Source organism: Battus philenor, unplaced genomic scaffold, assembly GCF_028537555.1.
Source record: "Battus philenor isolate CCGP_79_NKW_IND1 unplaced genomic scaffold, ilBatPhil1.0.hap1 SCAF_11, whole genome shotgun sequence".
Classification (NCBI taxonomy): Eukaryota; Metazoa; Arthropoda; class Insecta; order Lepidoptera; family Papilionidae; genus Battus; species Battus philenor.
The window spans coordinates 2,678,788-2,704,865 of NW_027181673.1; the positions used below are offsets into that span (position 1 = coordinate 2,678,788).

A 26,078-nucleotide genomic window follows, 5' to 3' on the forward strand; every position below is an offset into this window, starting at 1 on the left:
GAAATGTTCTGTCTTGTAGCATGTAAGCTAACTTTAATTACATAGACAGCATATACAAGTCTTTATGCCAGTACTTATGGTATTCAGCTAGGAGGCTGTACCAAAAAAGTATTTAGAAGCACCATGGTACATTAGAAACAACGAACTCCACCAAAACCTTAAGGTGGAACTCGTCTGTAATATCGAACGAAATCATCACGATAGCAGGATTTTATTTATTTTTTATAAATGGTATAGGTAGATATATATGTAATCTAGTAGCCATTGGCATAGTTATGTTTTTATGTGATTCACTTCCTTCTCAATTTAATTGTACTTCCTAATTCGTTTTCATATTTTTTAATGATATTAACTAGTTTTACCTACCTTATCAATTTATCTCTGCGCCGCCCAAACAGATAACTGGCAGAGATTGCCTTCTGCATTAAGTTCGCCTATATACGAAAATGTATAAAAATTCTTAAATTAAGGTAGTATTATGAAGGACGCAGAAGGTCATAAACGAAGACCACCATCATATGAATGTTCAGCTCCTTGACAATGTAGATAAAGTGCAAAGAATAAAACGGATAAAACCGTTAAAATTAGTCTAGTGCTAGTGTAATAGTGAATTATCTTATAAAGAACACCATAATAAAGTGACTTCCTGTTAATAGAGATGTTAATATATTACTTCTTAGTAAATTAAGTTAAATCTAAGTTACTTACTAGCGTATAAGTTATATTGAAATTTCTCTGTGGTAAAAATAGATACACCATAAAAATGTCGAACAAAGATTTTTTAATTCAAATTAGAAGTAACACAATCGATATTAACTGATCCATATGTATGGCCTTATAAGGTATCAAATATGTGTTTTAGAAACCATATTCAGCTAAGTTCACTTGAGCTTTTGCTAAACATTTTGCTATTGTAGACATGAAAAGCTTTAGCAATATTGAAGAATCAGTTATGTTTATATACAAACATTCTAGATAGTAAATGGTGTAAATCAATCTTTGATAAAAGAAATATTGTTTCTATATACAGATGATAATAAATTATCTTTAATTTGCTAAAATGATGCAAAACACTAACCATTAATAATCGTCGATATGATCGATGTAAACAATAATTTTTCTATGATGAACGTTCACCGAAATAATTGTTACGTCGTGAAATATTTATAACAACATTTCCTTTAATTGTCTACATAGAAAATTTATTACAACGAAGAGAAAAAAAGAATATTTTAAGCTTAAAACTTGATATTATTTTTGTTGCCACTATTCTTTGAACTGTATTAAACATAATAAATACATACACACATAAGTATGTACAAGTCTCCTCGCCTAGTAAATCTCCTACTACCGATATATACATATATATATATATTCATCTATATATATATATATATATATATATATATATATATATATATAAATGGCTGAAATGACTAAATATATATATATATATATATATATATATATATATATATATATATATATATATATATATATGTATATATGTATATATATATATATATATATATATATATTTAGTCATTTCAGCCCAAAGATACCCACTATAAGGCATACGCCTCCACTAAAGATATCGTGGGGATATACCATATTCGCCACGTTTGGTTGGTGCGATCGCAGTGTGGTATTATAGTACGCAGAGGTTACTACTGTCGTTCCTCTCGAAACTTGTCGGTGAGCTATGGCAATCCTATATAATTAAGGCATAAAATGTAAACTATATATTACACTATATTCAATTCAACGATATTTATATAACCAAACCCTAAGACGTCCTACATCAGGGATATAAGGTTGTAGCTTGGAAATGGAACCCGCGACCTTCGATCCCTAGTCTCAATCCCCTACCGCTGAGTAATAAGAAGTATTCTTTTTCGTATTTTGTTCATAATTTTTTCTTCTTCCATCCTTTATATGATTTCGCATTCTCTCTTCTTCCTTTACAATATCTTTCTATAAACGTTATTTACATTCTGTTCATACATCGCCTGCCTAGCGTGGCGATGGTGGTATATCCTTCGATATATCATTGGGGGAGGCCTATACTTGCGATGGGTGTCTATCAGGTGAAACGACAAGACCTTGTCATAAATTAAGATAGGGTAACAATAAGCGCCTAAAAAAAGGGCCATTAAAATTATCTTGTCTTGTAGTAAGCGTTTTATAAGTAAAGATGTTGAAGTATGGTGTAATTCTTTAAAAATTAAAATTAATATTATCTCGGTAGATATAATGACTAACAGAAGGAATTCAGTGTAAAGATTATCTCCAGGTCAATGACTTTTACATGAGGTTAAACTTTCCCGCTTTATTGGCTTACCCGAGCGTCAGGAATGTATAGTGATCGTATATCAACCTGATTTAAAAACCTATCGTGTTCATCGGAAAATAAACCAGTAGTACATTACAATGGCACTCAAACAGCTGTTTATGTATTATTCATAGCTGTTATAATTATAATTTCACTTCATAATCTACTTAATAACAAAAAAAAGCAAAATATAAAGTTAAAAAATGTTATTTGACTCTTTCAAATTACTTTCCTTTTGGCTAAAGGCTAATTTAAAATAGCCATTGTAAATAACAGTAGTAAAAATTGGTTACAAGTAAGTCTATAATGACTTGTGTCAGTGCCATTTCATAAAATTTTTATTATTATTATGTATCCATAACTAAAAATATGAGTAGTAATCCAGCGATAGAGGACTTAGTCCTGCGGTCGTAGGTCGCGTGTTCGATTTTTGGGTTACACTATTATTCTGTAGCGAAATGACAACTGTTTCAAATCAAAATCCTTTCGTTTATCTATCAATCCATCGGTCTTCGCATGCGCAAAATGTAAGGACGCGCGGCGTTTGATTTGCAGGCGGTTGTCAAAACCGCGCCTCATATGTATAACAATGGCGAACGGCGTCAAGTGACATAAGTGTTGTTGTTGTTAATGAATATCTATTAAATATTTAGTGCTTGATGGAATATCGAAATAAAAACTGTATTATATTAATTTTGAATCAATGTTTAATATTTACAAATTAGTGGTAAAAGTTTTATATAAAAATTATTTCATTCGTATGACAAATAATTTATTACGGCGTTGGTGTATCTGAAGTAGTAGGCGGATGAACTTTTAAAATAAACTGTGTCTACCTTTCATCCAAGCGTTTTAATTTTTGTGCTCTACCTCGCTAGGTGTTCTCTAACATTGTATATCTCACCTGAACTGTTAAACTCCACCACAATACATTTCACACTCTGGTTAGTAATTATATAGGATTGCCGTTGCTCAAAAAACATGTTATCAGAGGATGAGCAGTAGCGTCAACGGCGCACTATACTACAGTGTGATAGTCAACCCGCCTGCCAAGCGTGGCGATTATGGTATATCCTCCCCAAAGATATCCTTTGGAGGAGACCAATGTATTGCAGTGTCTTTGGAATTAAGCGACGACTTATATGGGTATCTGGCGAAAAACGATCTAAAACAACAGGGAGCAATAAAAAAGACTTGACAATCATGAAAACTACGCTTTATTATTATATACTTTTTTGTGTGTGCCTGATTGTTTGTATGTGTGTATGTGTGTTTGTATGTTTGTGTATCTGTGACATCGAGAGTGTGTGTACATGAATAAAAGGAGTTTAATCTTTATTTTCGCAATTTTTAATATAACAGTAAAATTATCTGTATGACTACTTACGTGTATCAAAATTAAAATGAAAATATTCTTTATTAGAATAGACTGTTACAAGCATATTCGAATCGTAGATAAACATAAAATGTCGATATTGTTGTACCTACAGGTATTTTTACTTTATATTCCAGGTTGATTAGTAAATTACATAAGGTTTTTTTTAACAAAAATGTGACTCACATCTCAAAACGTTTATTACTATACTATATACTTCCGTCTAATGAAGACCAATATGTCATTAGTTGGGTTTTTAAAATCTTTGCATAATACTACATCTGTGTTAAAGGTGGTATAAGCCCTGAGCAAATGCATTAGTTACAGCTCTATGAAATGTTGTGTACTTTTTCCTTATAGACTAAAAGTGTCAGACATAACCTGCGATATTATCTACCCTAAACGACATTTATTAAGAGAAACCCAACACTAATAAATTTGTTACGGATTTCCAGTCATACCACGTCTATTATTTCCAAAAATGGACATAAAATCCGCTAAATCACTATCAGCATTTAAAAATGGTAAAAAGATCATCCTTGGCCTCTAAAATAGGACATTGTGTAGCATTTGTTATATATTCGTATGTATATAATACCTTTTTCTCGTAAATATATGTACAATATTAGAGTACGTGTGTATATGTATATATTTATATAAATTTATGTGAGTATGTTTGTATATATATATGTGTGTGTTTATAGTAATGTATGTATTTGTATGATGTACGTACACCCTAAACTGCCCTCTCCTCTATGTCTCTGATCTCCATCCAAAGGTCCACTTGTACCACTATATTAATTGTTTCTTTTTTTAGTTATTATCTATAGTGTACAAAAAAGTGTAAATAATTAAAATCAAAATTTTAAGTGTAGTAGAATTTTACTCAATAAAACTAATAATAAATGTATTTTTTAATGTTATGCGGCGTGTAGTTCCTTGAGTCATTCACATTTAGAAATCCTATACTATATTAAAATTTCTACCAATTGTTTATAATTCATTGTATAGGTAACAAATATAAAACACTGTTTTTCTTGTTTCAGATTAATTAAAATGGAGCCAAAAATAGCTGGGATGATGTATATATTGATAACGATTGCGCTCGTCAATGAGATGTCAACAGTACAAGCGAGGGATAACAATAAAAGGCGAAACAAAGAGAAGTCTGGCGGCTTTCAAAAGAACATTTGCGATATTACTGATCGAGATTCTAAAGTCCATTGCTATTGTGAGAATGCTAGAGAGCCCCGTAATGCAACGAAAGCTGAATGTTGGGTGTTTAATGGTGGAATACCGCCAGACGACTACATCTGGCAAAGCTTCGCTTCTCAGCCCACTTTACAAACTTTATCATTTAACGTTCGTGTCGATGGAGCGATGGCCTACGTGCCTACAAAAGCACTTCAGTACTTACAAAGACTGAGAGCCATCAATATTAAATATGGAAACATTGCCGAAGTCACAACTTTTGCCTTTGCTAATTTAACTAACCTAAAGGAAGCCACTTTATCTCAAAATCAGATTGAAATACTACAACAGTATGCATTCGCTCATCTACCCAACATGACCATGATAAATTTAGAAGAAAACATGATCGTTGAAATTGGTACAGATGCATTTTTCGATGTACCAAAATTGCAAAAGTTGATATTCACTAAAAACAATATATCGAACATTAAAGATGGAGCATTTCAACACACATTCAATTTGCTAGAATTAGATTTGAACAAAAATAATATACAAAATTTAAATCGTCACACCTTCGACGGCCTTGCAAATTTACGTAAACTTGACTTGAGAAGAAATCATATATATAATTTGACAGAATTTACTTTTGCCGAATTGTGGAATTTACAAGAGCTCCTCTTGGGTAAAAATGATTTGAAATATATATCCGAAAGAGCTTTTGATGGGCTATCTCAACTTCGGAAGTTATCTCTAGATGATAACAAACTTGCAGCGCTACCTTCCGGACTATTCGAAGGCGTAAGAGGTCTCAGCTCTCTCGATTTGCGTTCGAACGAACTACACGCCTTAACTTTCGACAACATTAAGCCCATATTGGATAACTTGAAACCACCTAACAGCAATTTGCTCGTTGAAGGTAATAATGAATATTTAATCCTTTTCCGCAGACTGATGAACTCGTGAGACATTTTGAATATTTCACCAACCCAAGTAGGACGAATAACTTCTCATAGTTTGTTCATAACGATTCCTGTGGGTGCTTTTCGAGGTTTATTTATTAATTCTACAATGGAAAATGTGTGCTGTGAAAGTGTTCAGCGTCAAATTTGCTGAATATATTTGAGAAATTCGCAGAATTACTTGTAATGCAAAATTCTCTTTAAATTAATTGTATGATATAAACTGTAAACAACACTTTTAAAGTTGTAAATATCACTTTATTGGAGGTATGCCTGACAGTTACAATAGATCGCGCGGTAAAGAAATTAACAAAGAAAAATACATAATTAAGAAAAGGACCAATATTTAACCACTTCCGCACATGCAGTAGTAGTCGTGCAACAAAGTGCACCGCCCGCCAGCCCGCTGATAAATGGGTATGCGGCGAACAATGCGAATCACACAACTGCCACCGCGTGTGTTTGGCGCTAATCGGTGAAAATGTTAGTCGGTGCACTTTGTTGCACGACTACTACTGCATGTGCGGAAGTGGCTAAATATTGGTCCTTTTCTTACTTAGGATGAACTACCGCAAGGTAACGCCTGATTCCATTAAATATTAAAGAAAAATACATGCATTCGTCGCCGTAACCGAGTTGTCACTCGGACGATCTATGCTAGCAGTCAAAATTGCTCATCACCTGCGCACGCGCCTCTGCATTTTGCACCCGACCTCTCTTCACGTCAACTCCACTAGATGGCGCACAGTAATACGGTTGTTACATTACCTTCTTCCTATTCATCACCTTTCTTGTTACTGAAGGTCAAATAGTCCACCAGCCCTGACTTGTTGAATGAGATTGACATAACCTCTTTGTAGAGTTTTCTAGATTTTTTTGCATGATCGGAAAAATAAAATTTTATTTTAATGAATGCTAATATTTGACAATAATTAATTGAATCTATAACGTTCAGTTTGAATAATATATAACATTAACTTCTGGAAAGGAATTTCCATTACTTTATTATTACTATATTAAAAATCAATCGCTATTATTACGTATTCGTCAGTGTCTTTTTTTTTTAATAATAGTCGTTCATTTGAGAATCTTTCATTTCTGTTTATCACAAAATATTACTTCGTTGAAATTCAGTGAACCAATCTACGAAATTCAAATAGAATAAAGTTAAACAATAAACTGACTCTCGCTGTACTCCGCGTTCAGTTTATGCGGAACTTCTCGAACATTCGTCATTTGGTTCTTGGCAAATAAAATGAGTGCAGAGTTAATTTTATATTTGAAATTGTTTCACTCTACAATTTTAATGAAATAATATTAAGTAAAACTCTGACAGTGCTAAAAGTATAATCGGAAATAAGCTGTATTAATTTAAAGTGGATTGAGAGTTAGTGCTATAAACTAAAAATTTTATCTAAAAAGTATTTAAAATACCTTTAGTTTCAATTGTATTTATTATTTAATACATCAAAAAAGTCTAAAATGCTTCTGGTACGCAATTCGCTTTATTTGACAGACAGTGCCTAGTTCAGAAAATTTTATATCATCAGAATTAGTGGTAGGACTTAGTAATTTTGTTAATTATCATTAAAATCTTTATTCTACAGACATTGGCGTCCGTGCCTTCGTTTTAACGATTACATTTAATATAAAAATTTTTTGCTTACGTTTTTGCATAAACACTGTACGTGTTTACCAACTCTCTTAATCTATTTGTTAACTTAAATCGTAAACCTTTTAAACTAAGTTAAAGTCAACTAATTTTTATGGTAATTTTTGAATGTGTATGTGTCTAGTTTGTTTTTAAAAGCTCTCTAACAATGTCCAGTTTTTAAAATTATGATTCGTCTGACACTTGTTCAATTATATCTTCAATTTAATGTACCTAATTTAAAAATTGGACATTTTTTTACCTGTGCTATTCGTAACTAGTGCAGAACTTATTTTAACAACCTTATTAACTGTTATTTAAAACACACTATTGGGTTAAATAATAATTTAATTTTGTGGAATTTATTTAACATCAAAAATGATTTAGACAAAATAAACTTTTACTAAATTCGTATATTTGATCGTAGTTAGTATTGTATTTATTATGTTTGGCCGTCAATTTTGAACATTATAAAAATAATAATTAAAATAATCATGGAAATTTTGTTTAATTCGAATGGAAAAGAAATAAAACACGATCGAAGCCTTATATTAGTCTGCTTATATCCAGTTATGTCATTTTATTTTTGCAGAAAACAACTTCGCCTGCGACTGCAGATTGAAATGGATGCACTCACTGCGAAACGAAACAAAAAGTCAAGGAACTAAAGAGTCACTGGAGAGCGTGACTTGTAAAATTGATCCGCCCATCGTTAGTTCCGCTTACAACAAAATGTCCGACACTGATAATAAGTTGGAATTTAATAAAGAAATCCTGCACGCAGGAATAACTATTGAAACTATTGATAAAAATAACATAACAGATAAAAAGACAACAGCTGAAGATTTGTCCAAAGAACACGCCAATGATATCCTTGCTACAACAAAAAAGGGCTCGAAGAGAGTAGTTTTAAAAATACCACCGGAAACGCTGCCTTGTCCGGTTGAAAAGAGAACGACAACTGAATCGATTCCGTACATGATAGACCCTGTTATACCTATACAAAACGAAATGAAAACTTTTCGATTTCACGAAATGAACTCAGGGTCAAGTTATTCAATCGTATCCGTGAACTTAACGTGGGGAGTTTTCATTGTATTACTCCTGACATAGGTGTTAAAGTCGACAGATTTAATTTAAATTCAGAGATTCAGACTTCACATATTCTAAGCAAGTAGTTGACGAAAATTGAAGATTTCAGAACGCCAGCACTCAAGGTTATATAATTATAAGAATTGTATAAATAGTCATATTAGGACCACTTCAGTTCGTATATAAGATACAAACACCTATTATTTATTTGTAATATAGAATCATTTCTAATAGTATTACTTTTCACATTTGTTGATAGGTGTGTATGTACGTAAGTGATAAAAATTGTTCAGTATTAATATGATATATGTGTAACAATTTATGTAAAAATATATTAAATAGATACTAAAGAGTACTTGGCTAATTTTATCACACTATTTATTTGATGTATTATATATATACATATAAATGTTGTTAGTTCTCGATGTTGTTTTAAATGTACGACATATAAAAAAGCACCTATAGCATATAGATCATTAATTTTTTATTCACAAAAAAATAATATATATGTAATATATAAGTGCGTAAAGATAACTTGAAACAAATATTAATTATATCATAGCCATGATGTAAATTCAGGGAAATTAATAATTTTAGGTTAGCACGTAAATAATTTTATAAGCTTTTTTAATTCAATTTAATAATTATTTACATGTATAAGTTATTTGTTACTGATAAACAAGTATATTTTAAGTATACAAGTCATCTAGTCATTTTAAAATATACATTTCGATACACGAAGAAGTCATTATTTGAACATTAAATTTATTTGCTACTGTCTTCATTTTTTTTCGGTTTTTAAATAATTTAATGATTAAATCTTGTTAATTAAATAAGGTATGAGTCGTTAACTAAAAAGTAATAAATTCACTTAAGAAGATCAAAGTTTTACACCCCTTTTATCATGTGATAAGAATATATCCAACAAAACATGTATTTTTTAATAAGTAGCTATTTCTTTTTTAATATATAAATCTTTGCTTACATAATTATAAAATATGTATATAGATATAAAAACTTCAAAAGGGTGAACATACAGCGTATTTGTCTATAAAAAGCATTAGTGATTTTACACATATTTCAAAACAACCTATATAAAGTGATCACTCTGAAATATGTTATATTATTTATTTCAACGCTATAGGCATATGACTTCTGACAGTGAAGTCTGTAAGAGACATAGAAAAATATAATTAATATTAATATGTAATAATCAGAACTTTGTTAAAGTTTTTCTTACCATATTATGATTGCATTGTTTATGAAATGATTGATTTTTAAATACGCTGAACGTACGTGAATTGACCTCTTTAAAGTTTTTACATATATAAACATATAACCATTATAAAGGTTTAAGTTATAAACTTATAGTAATTGATCAGTGTTACTGAAATATTAATACATAAATGTAATAAAACAAATTTTAATATATAAAAACGCTCATACCTTATGAAACGGTCCATCTTTTTGTAATATTATTCGAAAATTTTAAATTCAAACACTGTATAAAGTATTTTGTCAAGGCAATTTTATATGAATTAAAAGTACTGGTGTAATTTTTATCAGATATTTTTTATTTAAATCATTCCCTATATTTTTGTTAAACAAATAATGGTAAATAATGAGTTAGTGATCGTGAATAGGCTATATGGCGAGCAAAATAGACGGCTGGAGGAGCCTTAAGAACAAGCGCACAAGGTGAACAAACGTCCTTGTAACAGTCTTCGAAAGAAATTACAACCAGACCGCTTCCACCTAGTATTGTTGTAAATATATAGGGCAGGTCTATGTTCATCTATGGAAATACTGAAGCAGAAATTATGATGATAAATAACCCTTGTTCTATAATAAAATAGAAAAATGATGACAATTGAAGACGCGAGGAAAAATCTCATCATACATCTTTTACAAAACGACCCTGTAAATTTGTATTTAGAAAATTTAAAATAATGAACATAAAAATCAAACAACATCTTTATGTAGTTGATTAATCTAAAATATTGGAGCCCTCGCGTACTTCCCCTGTCTGGGATACACAGGAACTATTTTTCATTGATCATATTATTTGCGTTCTCATATATTTTCCATCTCAATCTCATTTATTCATTCATATGGACTAATTTTTTCCTAATCCTTTCATTCATCACCTCCCTTCCATCGCGTTTTCACCGGAATATTAAACGTTTACATTTTGTTCTTTTTTTGCTTTATTTTTAATTGTTCATTTATTTTGCTTTATTCTTACATTTACATTCCTTAATAATTTAATGTTTTATGTAATATTTTCTTTACATTTATCACAGATTTAAGTTATCTTGGCAAGTCTTATACACTTTCGTTTTTTTTGCCTTCATTTTAGTTATACATTGGTAGCTTATAACATTACATTGGATAACGACGACTGCTTACGATCACTAAGAGGTTAAAATCAAGTTAAGGTATACATTGACCAGGTCGCTTCAATCTGGTATTATTAGAAATCAATGGGATTATCTATTGATTTCGAATAAAACCATGCAGTGCTTATCCAGTGGACGACATATGACTCGAATTATAACGGTAATAAGAATATGTCTGACCATTAACAGAGATATCCTGTTTTTGATTTTATGATAATAGGAAAAGAATTTATGAAAATCATAAGAAGGTTCAGGGTAACACAGGGAGCAATGGCCATGCTCGAAGTTTCGCTGCGAAATCTAATCTAACCGACATAGAAGAATTGCTTGTAGTTTATAAAGTGGCAGTGGGAGGGGCTGATGACTGTTGGGGCCAAAAGGTTATCGGGTGGTGACCACGAAGCGTGGGTAGACCCTTTACTAGATGGACCAACAACATACGGTTGCAGGAAGTAGCTGGATGCAGACGGCTCAGGAACGATCATCGTGGCGGTTTTCAGTGGACGCCTATTCTTTGCAGTAGGCGCCCATCGGCTGAAAAGAAGATAAAAAACCTTTTTAACATCATGTTTATGATCATATAACACATACAAATATGCGTTTAACTAATTAATTACAATTGCTTTCAGACACTAAGAGCGCTTTAAGATCAATTCATACAATTACAATATCTTTTAACCCCTAGTTGCCTGATTTATTTATTTATTTTTTAATATTACTGTGTTTGCTTGAGGGTCTAGATGAAGGGAAAAATAGATTTTTTTTCTTATTTCGTTGGAAAAAATATTATACAACAGTAAAATACATACAGCCAACCTATAAAAATACTAATAGAAATGTGAACATTCGGTTTAAAAGATTGGTATCAAAATTAAAACTCTGGTTTATTAAGGGAGGTAAATAAGTAAATTACATATATACAGAACATTTACATATATATACAGAAATTAATGATAGACCCAATTAGAGGTAACGAAGTTTTCCATCTTAATTGGCCGAGCTGTTTTCCTTCCTTGTTTGTAATAGATGCATTTGTTAGGCTGTATCATGTAATATTAACTGAGAGGCGTTCACGATCCTTCTTTAACAGGGGTGAGCAACCTTTTTAATCGATGGTCCAATTTTTTTTTTTGGCGGGTCGCACATAATGTAACACTCATTAATAATTTAACAAAACTTTATTTTGAATAAACATTAGAATTTAAAATAAAATAAAGTAGTAGAGATTTCTCTTGAAAATGTTGATGAAAAATATAAAAGCAAGCAAAAAAAGGAAAATAAAATGACTTGATATTTGTAATGAAAAGTTTAACTCTTTATTCGATACAAGCTGAATACAAGTCGGAATTTATTGGGCAGCTTTTTAATCGCTCTGTCTTGATCTATGTTCATTTTTGATTAATTGTTTCGGTTTAGTTTGCACTAACATATTATTATAATTAATTTTATAACAAAATATTGACAAGAGACGATATAAATTCAATTTTCAAAAATATCTTGCGAGCCGCTTAAGCATGTTTTATGACCCGCGGGCCGCGTGTTTCTCATCCCTGTTCTATATATTTAAAAGGAGAATAACAGTAATGGTAGAATTTCGCTAATAATTTAACAATATTCTTATATCAGGAACGTATATATATGTGTATACATATGTGTGTGTGTGTGTGCGTGCGTTTACGCACAAAGAGTATTATGTTTATGGCGCTCCAAGGAATGTCCTGGTAAAACTTAGGACAGTTAATATTGCCTGATTAATATTCCTAAAACGTCGGAAAGCGTTCGTGTTGAAATAAAAAATTACGTAAGAAATGGCAACGACAATTTTTTGACATCGTCTATATCTATCTTTAAATACATAAAAAGATAATCTGTAACAAATAAAGAAACTTCCAGGAAGAAATAAAAGGATTGATATAAGACCAAGTGTTAAATGTCCATAGAAATTTGGTACTTTTAATCGACATAGGGATCGGCCCCACTGTAAGGACGTCATACGTCATAATTAAGGCTGCAGGAAGGCTCTGCATGCGAGCAGCACATACCGGTTATCGAGACAATCTTTGGATTAGGAGAAATAGTAGGAAAATCAGAAAAAAAAAATTAAATCATCTTTTTGGAATGGATGGATGGATGGAATTAAGGGAAAAATCATAATGAAAATAAAGACCATGACCACCCTTAGCCTCAAAGGACTGCAGTCGAACTGCAACCGCGAATGGGAAATTGCCTATGGGTGCTTGACACTCATTGCCGCTCTGGGAGCATGGACCCCTAACACGCTTGACGGCGAGTAGGATAAGAATTAGGTTTGCTCTATACCCCATCACTTCCTCACTGTGTAGAACAGGACTCCCCCCTGTCCACCCATGATAGGGGTTGAACGAGGGGCGCCGATAACGGGGCCATAAAACACTTTGGGGGAGGTATATATTTTGCAAAGGGTGTCTAACGGCTGAAAAGAAGAAGTAGAAGATGTATCGACATAAGTAATTTTCCACTGACGAGCAGCACTTATCTAAGAAATAAAAAGAATTAGACAAATTTTCTTGTTATGAAATTATCTTGAAATTTTAAAATCCTATAACGCTAGACGCTAGCGTACAATAGACCGTTTTTACGCTAATTTAAATTGTAACATAAATCATTCAAACTTTTTTTTCTCTTCACTGGTTATATCAGACACTTTTATAGAACCTTTCATCAAAAATAAGTGTGCAATTAGTAATTGTAAGTCTAATTAGCTCAAAGTTAGACCAGGAAAGAATTGCATCTAGCATTATGTTCCCTTTTTAAACTGTCTAACTTTCTTATTCTTTAAAAAAGATGTATAAAATAATGAATTTTGAAAAAAGAATGAAAATAGATAAATAAAAACGTAATCGAATGAAATAGATATTTAACAAGCAAATAGTGTGGCGGGAACTCGGTGCCGTGGTTGGCTTCAACTCGCAAAGTTTCAAACTGGCAGGACGGCTTTGCCAAATGTCAACTAAACGTAACTTGGCTGCAATAATTCTAAACAGTGCAGCAATTCGGTTTCACTTGACTCATAATTTAATTTGTACACAAATAACGATACAAATTATTGTTCATTAGAGATGTAAAATTAACACCAATAAAAACCTAATTAAATATTAATTAGTTGATTAGTATTAAATAACATGTAACTTGTAGTAGTCTTATAGCAGATTGTATAGAGAATCAGTTACCAGGAAAAAGTAGATTTATAAACAATCTAAAGTAACAGACTTATTCCAGAGAATAAAAAGAGCACAGAACAGGTAGCAGACACTGTAGTCATAAGGTTCTGGAGTGAAAACCGCGGAATCATAATCATCCAATCATAGCGCAGGACATCACAATGTGAAAGATGACAGATGATACAGATGACTGTCTGTAAATGTCTTCGGAAAATGCTTTATGCTGGCCGCTTCTAACTGGTCCTATTGAGGATTTATGGAGGAGATCTATGTTCAGTAGAAGTCGATCAAAATAATGAATGTAATGATAATGGTGAATGATGACTTTGATAATGAATGTCTGAAACTACGTAATGAACGGCGCGTTAATTGAAAATAAAATCAATTAAGAATTATTAACAATTATCTACCTATTATTTCAACGCTAAAAAAACTTGGTGATAGATCCTGAAGTATGAAGTATCTCCTGATGAATAATTAAACGTGGTAAAGTAAAGGAATCAAATCTGCTTATAGCCTGAGATTGATTTCAAATACAGATTGAAAAAAAATTCGACAGTAAAATGAAAATACATATGGATTAAAAAAAACGTTGGAAAAATAGAATAAAAACCAATTGGTTTTGAAAAAGAATTATTATTAATAAAATATAAAACCTTCTTCGTTTTAATGACGTAAAAATCATTAATTATTCAGTCGAAATTTGTAACAAACTTTTTCCGATATACGACTACTTACTTGAAACACGAGTGCGTTGGTGTTACTTTAATCCCCATCTAAAAGACCCCCCTCAATAAAATTTATGAGTTGGGTTTAATGAGATTTATGTAGTGGGGGACATGAATTAACATACTAGCGACGCAACTAAATCTTTAACGGATGAACACGGCTCTTGAATTGATTACTAATGGATTTTAAAAGTTAAGAATAATTACAAAGGTGATTACATTATTATTTACTTACATACATTTTTCAATACACAAGCTGTAGCGACACAGCTTTGTATTATCAAAAGGTACTGGCCCGTCGCATTAAAATAAAAAAAAAACGTTACATATTTAAGATTGATTACTTTATTTATTGACGAAATATATTATAAAGAAATAACTTGAGTAGTAGGCCAGGTGACTGAGTCAATCGTAGGTCTCGGATTTGATTCTCGGAATTAAATCTTAAATAATTCACACTTCGTTAAATGTCTGGCATTGCCACTCCTTGCAAAAGGTATATGCTAGATAATACCTACCGCAGCCGAGTACAATTTAGGCTTAATCTCATAATCGATAAGTGAGTTTACCAACGACCCTGGTATCGTATCCCAATAATATAGGAGCCAGCTTATCTGGTGTCCCGAGGATTAAATAGTTAGTGTACTTGGTTAGGTATGATAAGTGAGAGTGTCTTACAACTTCATTAATTGCTTGGAGATTCAGGTAGAGACGGTGGAGGTAAAACCTACCATAAAGGGTCGTGGTCATAGTTCTGGACAGGTCTACTGTCCCTGGAATAGTATAATCAACAAAATAGTTTCAGAGAATGGACAGTAGCTTCCTCTGCGTAATATAATACTACACCGTTATCGCCTGGCAAACCTGGCGATTGTCTTATATCCCACTAATATCATTGGGGAGACCTAGGCCTTCTAATGGGTCTGTATGGTCTTAGACCACAAAAAAAAAAAATTGGTGATCAATAAACACTCACGGATGCAGCTGTAAAATGGACAATATTAATTCGTAACGCGTGATCTGTCAAATACAAAAGCTCAAAGCGATTTGACAAACGCACAAAACACTTGTCTTTTTATTTCCTAAATTTTCTGTCTGAATGACAATGCATTAATTAAACAAGTAAATAAATTATAAATTGATCATTTAATTACTAGTGTAATGTCTAGGATAAGAATATGAATTTAAACTAAAACTAGGTCATAAACTGTGATACTATAAAACAATCTGTGATCTACGGAAGATGAGGGAAGGAATGCGATGATTGGATGAGTAAATGTAAGAGAAGGAATGAGAGTTGTAGCTGATGATGTACTGAAGAAATTGTAAAAGAACTAAGTGGAATGTAAAATAAAGAAGTAATAAAAAATTAAGTATCTATTGTAACATCCCTGTTTCAAATATGATATGGGGAAATAGTGCCATAAAAATATCTATAATAATGGTTTCAAAATTCTGGGTCGAAAAGTATCTGGTCATCCGCCTTTATGGTTCATTGAAGTTATCTTTATTATCATTGTTTCCGCCTAAGGGCGTCCACAGCTGGGATTCTCCCACGGATTTCCAATAAGACCAATAGTGTAAATAAATATATATAATTAAAAAAAAAATAATATAATTTTATTTTTAAATTATTTAAAAATTTAATTTTAAAGTAATATTTTAGTGACCTAAAATCTACGTCTTCTGACAAACTTAATGATTTTGTGTTAAGACACACTGCGCTTGAGATCTTCTTAGTGGCATCTTCACTCCAGAACCATAGAGACCTGTGCCATCTGTTGTGCAAGCTATGTGACATGTTCCATTCCACTTCAAACACATTTCACTTGAAGTGGCTACGGCGATTACCTCGTTCGTCTACGAATATACTTATTCCCGATTCAATCTCATAAATCAGTCTCAATAAAAATCTTTATTTTACTAAAACATGAAGCTGATTTACCAAAAAGATCATGATTTATTAATTCAGGTAAATAACAATCGTTAGGTTACGCATGTAATCGGATACCTAAGGAAACGCCTCAACTAAGCGACGCAGACCGTAATAAAGGCAAATGATACTTTATTGTTATTGTAACAAAAGCATTTTTTGCTTGAACGATCAATATTAGTGAATTTAGTCGCGTAGAAGAGACAAGTGAACTAGATTCGAGCCAGTGTTCGGGTGACTAGATTTCAATATGTGAGGGTCAACTTACCCGCTATATTCGATCCCTTTTCGTTTATCTATAAACTCAATAGATTCTACTTTATTAACTTGCAGTAAATTTAATTTATCTCCAAAGAATATATCGGCTACAGTACATACATTTTTTATCCTTTATAGGCGAAGCATTTGACCTCTGACTCGCCTGATGTTAACACGTTCACTGCGGGCCCAATTTTGAAGAACTTTCAGCTGGTGCGGCTGAGGTCGAATCAGCCTCAAGCTGAACTTCCTAGTAGTGCGGTTGAGGCCTTTTCTGCCTCATGTTTCAATCATATTTTTTACAATATTGAGTCAATGCTTCGCAGACATAAAGAAAGCTATATTTGTCTTTGTCATATCTCATACGGTTGTGTGTAAACAGCCGCCGCACTAGAGAGAAAACACGAGTTTTACGCGCCGCACCAGTGCAAAGTCTACCATGAGGCTGAATCGGCCTCAAGCCGCAGTGAACGTGTTAAGCAATGAAGAAATCTATTACAATGAAGGTAAGATAAAATACGTTTATTCAACTATGGAACTTTTAACAGAATTTTCATCAATCGTCAACTTGTTATATGTCTATTATTTTAATCTATTTCTATTTGACCCTACTCTGTTTCGCAAAGTTTTATAGTTGTGGAAGAAGAAAGAAAGTACACAAGAAGACATTTTTTAGTTAAGTTTAACACAGATGCATGATGTGATATGAAACATGCTTACCTAAAAGAAACCTATTCACTCTTGATTTAAAACTCCTAAGTTATAATTAGCCGGAGACAATGACGCCGGTGGGTTTATTCCACTCCTTGACTCGCATTATAAAAGTATTTGTAATACACTTAGTGCGGAGTGGAAGGAATTTCAACTATTACGTTTATATACTGTTGAACAAACACAACTAAAGCAATACAATAAGGAAAGAGTGTATATAACGGAAAAGCACTGTCGAACACCAGATTTCTAAAAAGACAATAAAAACAGCTTTAATTCTGAATCTGTTCTATATTTTCGTTCGAGCGTAAACGTAACGAGCGTAACAAAAATTAGGAGAGAATGTTAACATGTAACACATAAAATATTAAGACAGATTGTAGAATCTATTGATAAATACATTAATATAAATATATCTATTTATATATATATAACTTAACGAGTCCATCTGTCTATCTTATGGGCGGACCTTGTATCGTCTTTGTATCTTTACAGTTTACAGTTTTTTTATACTTGTTTGTGCCTTCTTCGTTTGCGAGGAAAATAAAAACCAATTGCAAAATATTTATGACCTAACACCGTCAACGGCTTCCAAATTTAAATTCCGAAAAAAGAAACGAGAAGAATATAATAGTGGTCAAGTCTTAGCTTAAGTAAATGTACCGATTGCAGCAAATTTAAAATTAAAATTAAATAATAAGCCAATTGGAAACTACATAATCTTTAATTGTGTAAACTTGTAATGGATTACTAAATAGATAAGATAAGCTAAGAACAAACACATCTATGTTTGTTCTTAGCTTATCTCATCCTTGGGCCACCCCCCAAAGATCGTCATGATGGCTGGTCCTGCGCTTCTCGCATCCAGCGACTTTCTACAACTTTTACTATATCGTCAGTCTACCTAGTTCAGCCATTCAAGAACCTTTCGGCACCGACAGCTATCGATTGCACGTGCGAGGTGCTCCGCCCACTGTCTATTTAAACGAACAATTCTTCAAGCTACATCGATAATACCGGTTCTTATGCGGATCTCGTCACTCCTGATATAATATTCTGAAATTAACTTTGTCAGAATTCATAGCAAATAAGCAATATCAATATCGGACGTAACGCGGAATACAAAGTACTCTTTTACGTTCAATTGGAAGGTAACGTGTTTACACAATATTCTCGTTTATTTTTATGCTACTCTGTATTGCCCTGAGATGTTTATTTAGTTGGGGCGTTCAAATAGAATACTATTTAAGTAAAACAAAATATTGACATCGTTAGATATTCATTCGGACAGGAAAATTGTTTTAGTTTTATGTTTATCGAGCGATCTTACGTAAATTTGATTTATTTATGTTATATCAACACGCATACAAACATTATTATGGATATAAGAATTTTTATTTTAGTAATTTATATAGTCCTGTTAAAAGTTAAATAAAAACAAAGAATAAAATATTTTCTTTAATTCCAAATCACACGTTATATTATATATAGACCAGGTACAGATGACCAGTGAGACTTTAAGCTGGAGCACCACGAACCACTAAGTCCACAAGGTCTATAAGGGAGGCTTTCAACACTGGACATCCTGTAGGTGAAAATATGGTAATTTTTAAGATATAGGCATACTGTATGAAACAACTATATTTTTTACATCACACAAAAAATGTTTCATTTCAGTTTATATATGGAGTTTTTATCTACTCCTAAAACACGCATAACACAAAAAAAATTCTTTAATTTTTAAAATTTCATATTGTTCTCTAGTCCTTTGGAGTACAAATTAACATCACTATCAGTTGGTATATATGAAGTGATGTTTTTTTAATCCTACGCAATTAATTAATAATCGAAGTAACGATTTATTCTTCTTCTCAGTGGTGGGCTCCTGTGAGAGTGGTCGTGTTCATAACTGTGTCGTCATAACTCTACTTTGGCGAAGTCAGAGCATTAATTTGCTGTGCTCTTAGTGGAAATTTTAATATCTGTCCATCTTGTTGGAGGACATCCACGAGATCGCTTATCTTCCACTTTGCCTTGCACCACCAAACTTTCCATTGAGTCCTCATTACGAGTGATATGTCCACAGAACTTTAGAATTACATTCATTTTAAAAAACGTAATATTACAAAGATTACCCTCCATGTAAGTTTGTATAGAAAAAATAGTTTCCTATTCACGTCTATACATTATCAGAAAAACTCCAAATCACAGCACAGAAAATACTTTTATCCCACATACTCTTATAGGCCATCTAGCAGAGTTCCCACTAGACAACTTGTCACTTCGATGGTTTTCGAACGAGTGACCGAGCTCCCGACTCAATAATCAAAACGCTGTTTCAACCCCACCACTCTTAATCCTTTTACCGGAAGTTGTCACAAAAGAGTGACAGGGTCGAGTAGTATTTCCATTTAAGAAAAATAAAACTACCTTTTATAAAATTATTACAATATTTTCGATTCTTCCTTCAAACGTTGCATCGCAAAATATGAATCTTTTAAAGAAAGTACATCTGTGTTTATCGAATAAAATTCACGCGAAACATTGATGCTTCGATAAAACTACAAAATAACGAATCAAAATAAAAGCTATTTCAAATATGTCGACTGTCTCTAGAACGGGGTTATTGTCGTTTTGAATGTAGAATGTAAATGCAAATATAAGATGCAAACTCGTGTAAGAGCAGACAGAAACAAAGATGCTGCTTATTTTATCCGTATCTCAATAACAATGTTATCATCATCATTTTAACCGAATGTTTGTCCACCGTTGGACATAGTCCTTTCCATAGATTTTTAATTAAACATTCTCTACCATTTAAAAAAAATTGTAAAAAAAAACTGCTACATACTTTTTGGTGTTCTATTCTTTTTATTTTGAAATTGGAACGTCTGTCATATAATAAATATTCATTCTAATTAATGCTTAAAATATACACACGCATTTCACTTTAAGTGAACAAAACAAATACAAAATGAGAATTAAAAAAATAATCTAAATAAATCAAATAATATTTTTCTATGGACAATATATCGTAGTTGTTTCATCCTATAGACACCTACTGCAAGGCAAAAGCCTCCCGTAAAGATATTGTATATTCTGTATAATTAAAGCCCAATGTGAAAGTGAATTACATAAGATCGTATCCCGGGAATTAAAGTCACAGTACTGTACCGCTGAGCTACCACTACTGATTGGTCAATAAACACTTTATAATAATTTAGGAACGGGTCATAGATTTAACGTGAATAAGAGATAGATTTGAATTTGAAGACGTATTAATAAATTCACTGTTGACACCGCCTTTCTCTACTACAAGATACACAGAATCGGATGTCATTAGTAAGTATAATTAGTAAGATAAATAAAACATAGTACGTATCTTCATAAAAATAAAATGAAAAGAAAAAAATTATAAATATCGTCAAAGCGTATTCTTCAAGTTCTTCAACTATAGAATATAAAAACATCGTTTTTTTCTTTAATGGTTTCCAGCTAACCTCTTTACGACTCTGAAATAAATTATGAAAGTCGTTTAAAAATGATTACGGTGTATACAAATGATTTTCGACCTTATTGTACTAGTTTTTAAGGGAAATTTTACTATTTTACTTATGATTTTTGCTGCATATGTATTAGAACACATAATTTACGAGGAGCTTAGCTATATTAACTATAGTGCTACCAAAACCGCTGTACCCTTCCTTATAAATCCGCGGCGAATGAAGGAGATGGGGATAGTAGTCGCTCCGTTCCGACAGACTACTGTGATCGCTCGCGATGGCGGCGTTCGCACCCTTCTTAGGCGCGGTACAGTGGTTTTGGTAGCACTATGTAAAAAATATATGTAATACCTTCCGTTAAGCAATAAAGAAACAAAGTAGAATTCAAAAGCTAATGTTTTTTTATTTATTTTATTTAATATTCTTTATTGTACACGTTAAGATACTTTTAAAAAGTTTTACAATAATATACAAAAAAGTACAATGGGCGGTCTTATCACACAAGGCAATCTCTTACAGACAACCATAGTATGGAAAAGGTAAAAATACATATTCACAAACAAATGAACATAAACATACATAAACATACATAGACATATATGCTTTTGTATTTAAATTAAATGAATGTCAATAATTATGTGGGGGACCGGAAAGTAAAGTCGCTTTCTTAAATTCACACGACTACATTTTTAACAAATTTTATTTCTAATGAAAAATATATTCACCTTCGTTATCATCAATCTTTTGCCATCTTGTATACAAATTTTCAATCACCCTTTGCAGTTACCCTAATATAATAATAGTACAGACCGCAACGACATGTGATATATTTTTAATTATTGTGGGAGGGATGTTATTATTTGCGAGATTTTCGAACGACAATTGCACGATCTAAGTTGTACCGTACTCCGGACGCTATTATATATACGGTCATATATGTCCGAGCAACGATTTCCTTAAGGCAGTATAATAAGGAAGGGTCACGCTACACTCACTTAGGTCACCGACGTAGCTCGAAGAATTTCTCGTCTGAAGTGATGTAGATGGAACATAGTGGTAGTGGCGACTCTTGCAGGGTGGAAAATTTTTCAGGGTTCCGGTAAATCGCTAGAATACGACAGTAAGAAAAGGACCAATATTAAGCCACTTCCGCACGTGCAGTGGTAGTCGTGCAATAAAGTGCACCGTCAGACTCATTCTGAGTCACTCTGTGTTTGGCACTAATCGGTGTAACATAACTCCCGAAGATGCCCCGTGGAGGGGTGAAACACGTGTTGAGTAATTTGGCGGTGGCGGTGTGTGATACACATTTATTAGCGGGCTGGCGGGCGGTGCACTTTATTGCACGACTACCACTGCATGTGCGGAAGTGGCTAAATATTGGTCCTTTTCTTACTTAGGATGGACTTCCGCAAGGTAACGCCTGATTCCATAAAAGAATATGACAGCACAAGACCAGCTTTATTTGCGATCTATGAGGGAAGGCTTTAGCGGTGTAGTGAAAATCTTTCAGTTAACATGATCTGCCCAGGCAAGCGTACCTTAAACTATAAGTATTAAAATTGCGACCCATTCTCCGATCTCGTTTGAATACATTTTTAAAAACGCAATACAAAGTATTTACGATAAAATAGACAAAAAGGTTTTAATTAATGTATGAAATAAAATTTATTCGGGATTCATGTCGCCTGTTAGATACTATAAAATAAATGAAGGTCAAAAAAATAAAAATAAAAGGTGTTAACGATTTTTCCGCCACATTTCCATTACTGTTTAGTTTTCCAAAATAAATGAATATTAATAAAATACAATTTGCAGTACAAATTTTTAACACCGATTATGACGAGAAATAAAACATAATTTACGAAACAACTTTGTATACCTATTAAATTAAATTCGTTTCAAATTCTTTCGAAACATATTAAAACTGTGGGCGTTATGAAGAATTTAAATAAAAATTACATGATGTATTTATAATTGTGTCATTTTGTAATAATTAATATTGTTAACATTTAACGTACAGGATGTTTAAAAGTAGATGTTAAAGGGATAAATCTATAGCTCATTTATCAGAAAAAAACTATAAAACATTTACACTTATTCCTAATTACTCTGTGTAAAGGAATCATGTTACATAATTTTTTTTCTATTGCGATTTTTCAAGCTTATAACTTCTGGTATTGTAAAATGTTGTGATAGATATTAAATAATAATTCATTTTAATATGTACAGTACCCGGCGAAAAATATTGCACATCGACCATAGGAAAGAGAAAATCGGTTCGGCTCCGTAGAGCGTTGTCACTGTCTTACGAAATACAAACAGTCCGGTATCTATTAAGAAAAATTAACAAAACAGTAGTGTAGTAATTTTAATTTTAAAAACAACAAACTTTTTCTTGATATTATTATGTTATTTATTATTTTTATAGATTTTGTTGTACCATACATTATTTACAGGAAATGAGATATACATACAACCCTTTTAAGTTTTTATACCTATTTACAATCACCTGTATAAAAAGAGATACAATTAACATCATCTATGACAATATAAAGTACAATATTTGGGGCAATGCCGCTGAATTTTAAGTTAGTTGTCAATGCGTCGGAATTTTCGAATTACGGTAAAAATATAAATTTAGAAATTATTTTTAACTTGACTCATACTAATACTTGAGCTTATTCCAATTAAATGACAGGTACCACTCTTGTCAAACTCTATCGAGTGCCGAATAACTTCGATATTTATATCAGTAGTTTCTAATGAAGGACATGCTACAAGCGGATCATTTCAGAGGTAAGTAAAATCAAGTTTAAACATATAACTAGTTGTAAGTAGTAGCACAATACTAATCTTCATTACTAAATGATAAATGATATCTTTGATAGTTTAACTTGAAAACTGGCTAAAGTTACAATAGTGTAATAGCCTTCCATAAAAGTCAAATTCACAGCCTATTTTTCTTATTTCAAATTTTTATTATATTTTCTTCGACTTCAACTGTAGTCGCAATTAACAGTGTAAGTACAATTAAGAGTACGGTTGTACACGGGTTCACGTCGAGTACATAGGTTAAAGATAAATATTAACACGCAGTTGTGATGCGCAGTAAATATTACCTTACAAAAACTTCGCGGCAGGAACATACAATATATTAAACTTTGATGCGGTTTTAAGCCTCTATTACTTCTTTATGAACGTATTTATGAATATACATAAAAATACGCACATATATATACATGTATGTGTAAAAACTAAAATGTAATTATATACGCAACTTATCACTATTTTACATATCTTAAAACAGCGTGTAAATAAGTATGTAAATATATATATACATATATATATATATATATATATATATAGACGTATTATAGATATGGTGTTGTCGCTGTTAACAATCCTGTGGACAGCGTGACATACTTATTCGTCTACCCTTAAAAAACTCAAAATAAAGACTTGACTATCCATAATCTGCTTGTGTGGAATACTCCGTTACTTTAGCTGCATTGTTCTATGGATCACGGATATTGTAGAGAAGCATCTAGTTGTCGACAATGTGTAGGGTAAAAGAACCAGAAGACAGTAATCTACTAGATGGACTGAAGTCTTTACAACTTTTACGAAATAAAACAGCCTGGTAAATACTGAACAGCGATGGTAATAGATACTAATATGCTTGACTGCTAGCATTATGATAAAATTACAGAATTATGTAACGTATGAAAAGATTCGTAAAGGGCTCTAAATTCAAATTTGAAATTTTATTTTTAAATTTCTTTTTTACACTATCTGTTTCTATCTGTGTCACCAACATACTTTATAATCAAATAAGTAACCGTTCAATCTTTCCTTTTAGGCAAATCTAATGTATTTGGTTAGAATGGGTACTTACAAGTTGGACTTAAAACTTTAAGTTTATTCTTAAGAGGGATTTGGGAATGGTCTTCGTCGATCTTTGTGATCCTTCTTCCTTTGTTTGACAGTACTATGAAATGGAATTGTATTAAATTTTTCTACCTACAATAATACGTTGTATAAATATAAGGTTTTATAATATAATAATAATTTAATAATTTTTATATGATATATTATTGTTGAGTACGCACAGTGCACGCTTTTCATTAATTTATTTTAAATATAATTCATTATTAGTGACCCAGTTTGCATATAAATTTACGCATTTTGTTTAAATATAGAATTATCATTCTTATATATACTTGAATCGCTACTTAATTTTATATTCTTAATTTAAATTACTTACCAGGTGCTATCCTTGCTTTCGACGAGAAATTTTTAGATAATTTTTAAAAAGTAAATAAATATCTGGATTTAAAAATAAGTAATAATTCGAAATATGTATTAATAAGTGATACGTTTATTTAAGTAGGATTTAAAGTCAATAACTGACCTCTTACATCAAGAATGGTGGCGGTGGATAAAGACATACAAGTACAACCAAATACTCTAGAAAAAATATGTGAAAACCTTTCAATTGATGTTACACAGAACTTAGATCAAAAGATTGCTTAATAGATATCAATTAGAGACCTCACTAATAGTGTTGAAATATAATTTGGCTAAGTTCAAACCATTTTGAGCGATATTTGGGATCTCAAGCGCCTGAAGGATAGATTTGTCGATGTCATACTGCATTGGTTCTTATCATTTCATTCCGCAAACACCGTATTCATCTGTTTTGGCTCCGTCCGACTTCTCGTTATTTCGTAAACTCAAAAGAAC

General features: G+C 32.0%; 1 protein-coding gene across 1 annotated transcript; it reads left to right on the forward strand.

The window, feature by feature from the left end:
- The first annotated feature begins 4,763 nt into the window (after positions 1-4,763).
- Positions 4,764-9,406, forward strand: LOC137931930 (connectin-like). The gene is made up of 3 exons (XM_068775428.1): positions 4,764-5,814; positions 8,101-8,554; positions 9,346-9,406. The coding sequence occupies exons 1-3, from the start codon at positions 4,764-4,766 to the stop codon at positions 9,404-9,406; spliced, it is 1,566 nt and encodes a 521-aa protein (XP_068631529.1).
- Positions 9,407-26,078: the final 16,672 nt, after the last annotated feature.

Excerpts from the sequence above, each read along its gene's own strand:
- LOC137931930 (XM_068775428.1), top strand. The coding sequence starts at position 4,764 with ATGGAGCCAAAAATAGCTGGGATGATGTATATATTGATAACGATTGCG. Across the intron at positions 5,815-8,100 it reads CAGCAATTTGCTCGTTGAAG|AAAACAACTTCGCCTGCGAC; the intron begins GTAATAATGAAT and ends TTATTTTTGCAG. Across the intron at positions 8,555-9,345 it reads TTTCACGAAATGAACTCAGG|TCATTATTTGAACATTAAAT; the intron begins GTCAAGTTATTC and ends TACACGAAGAAG.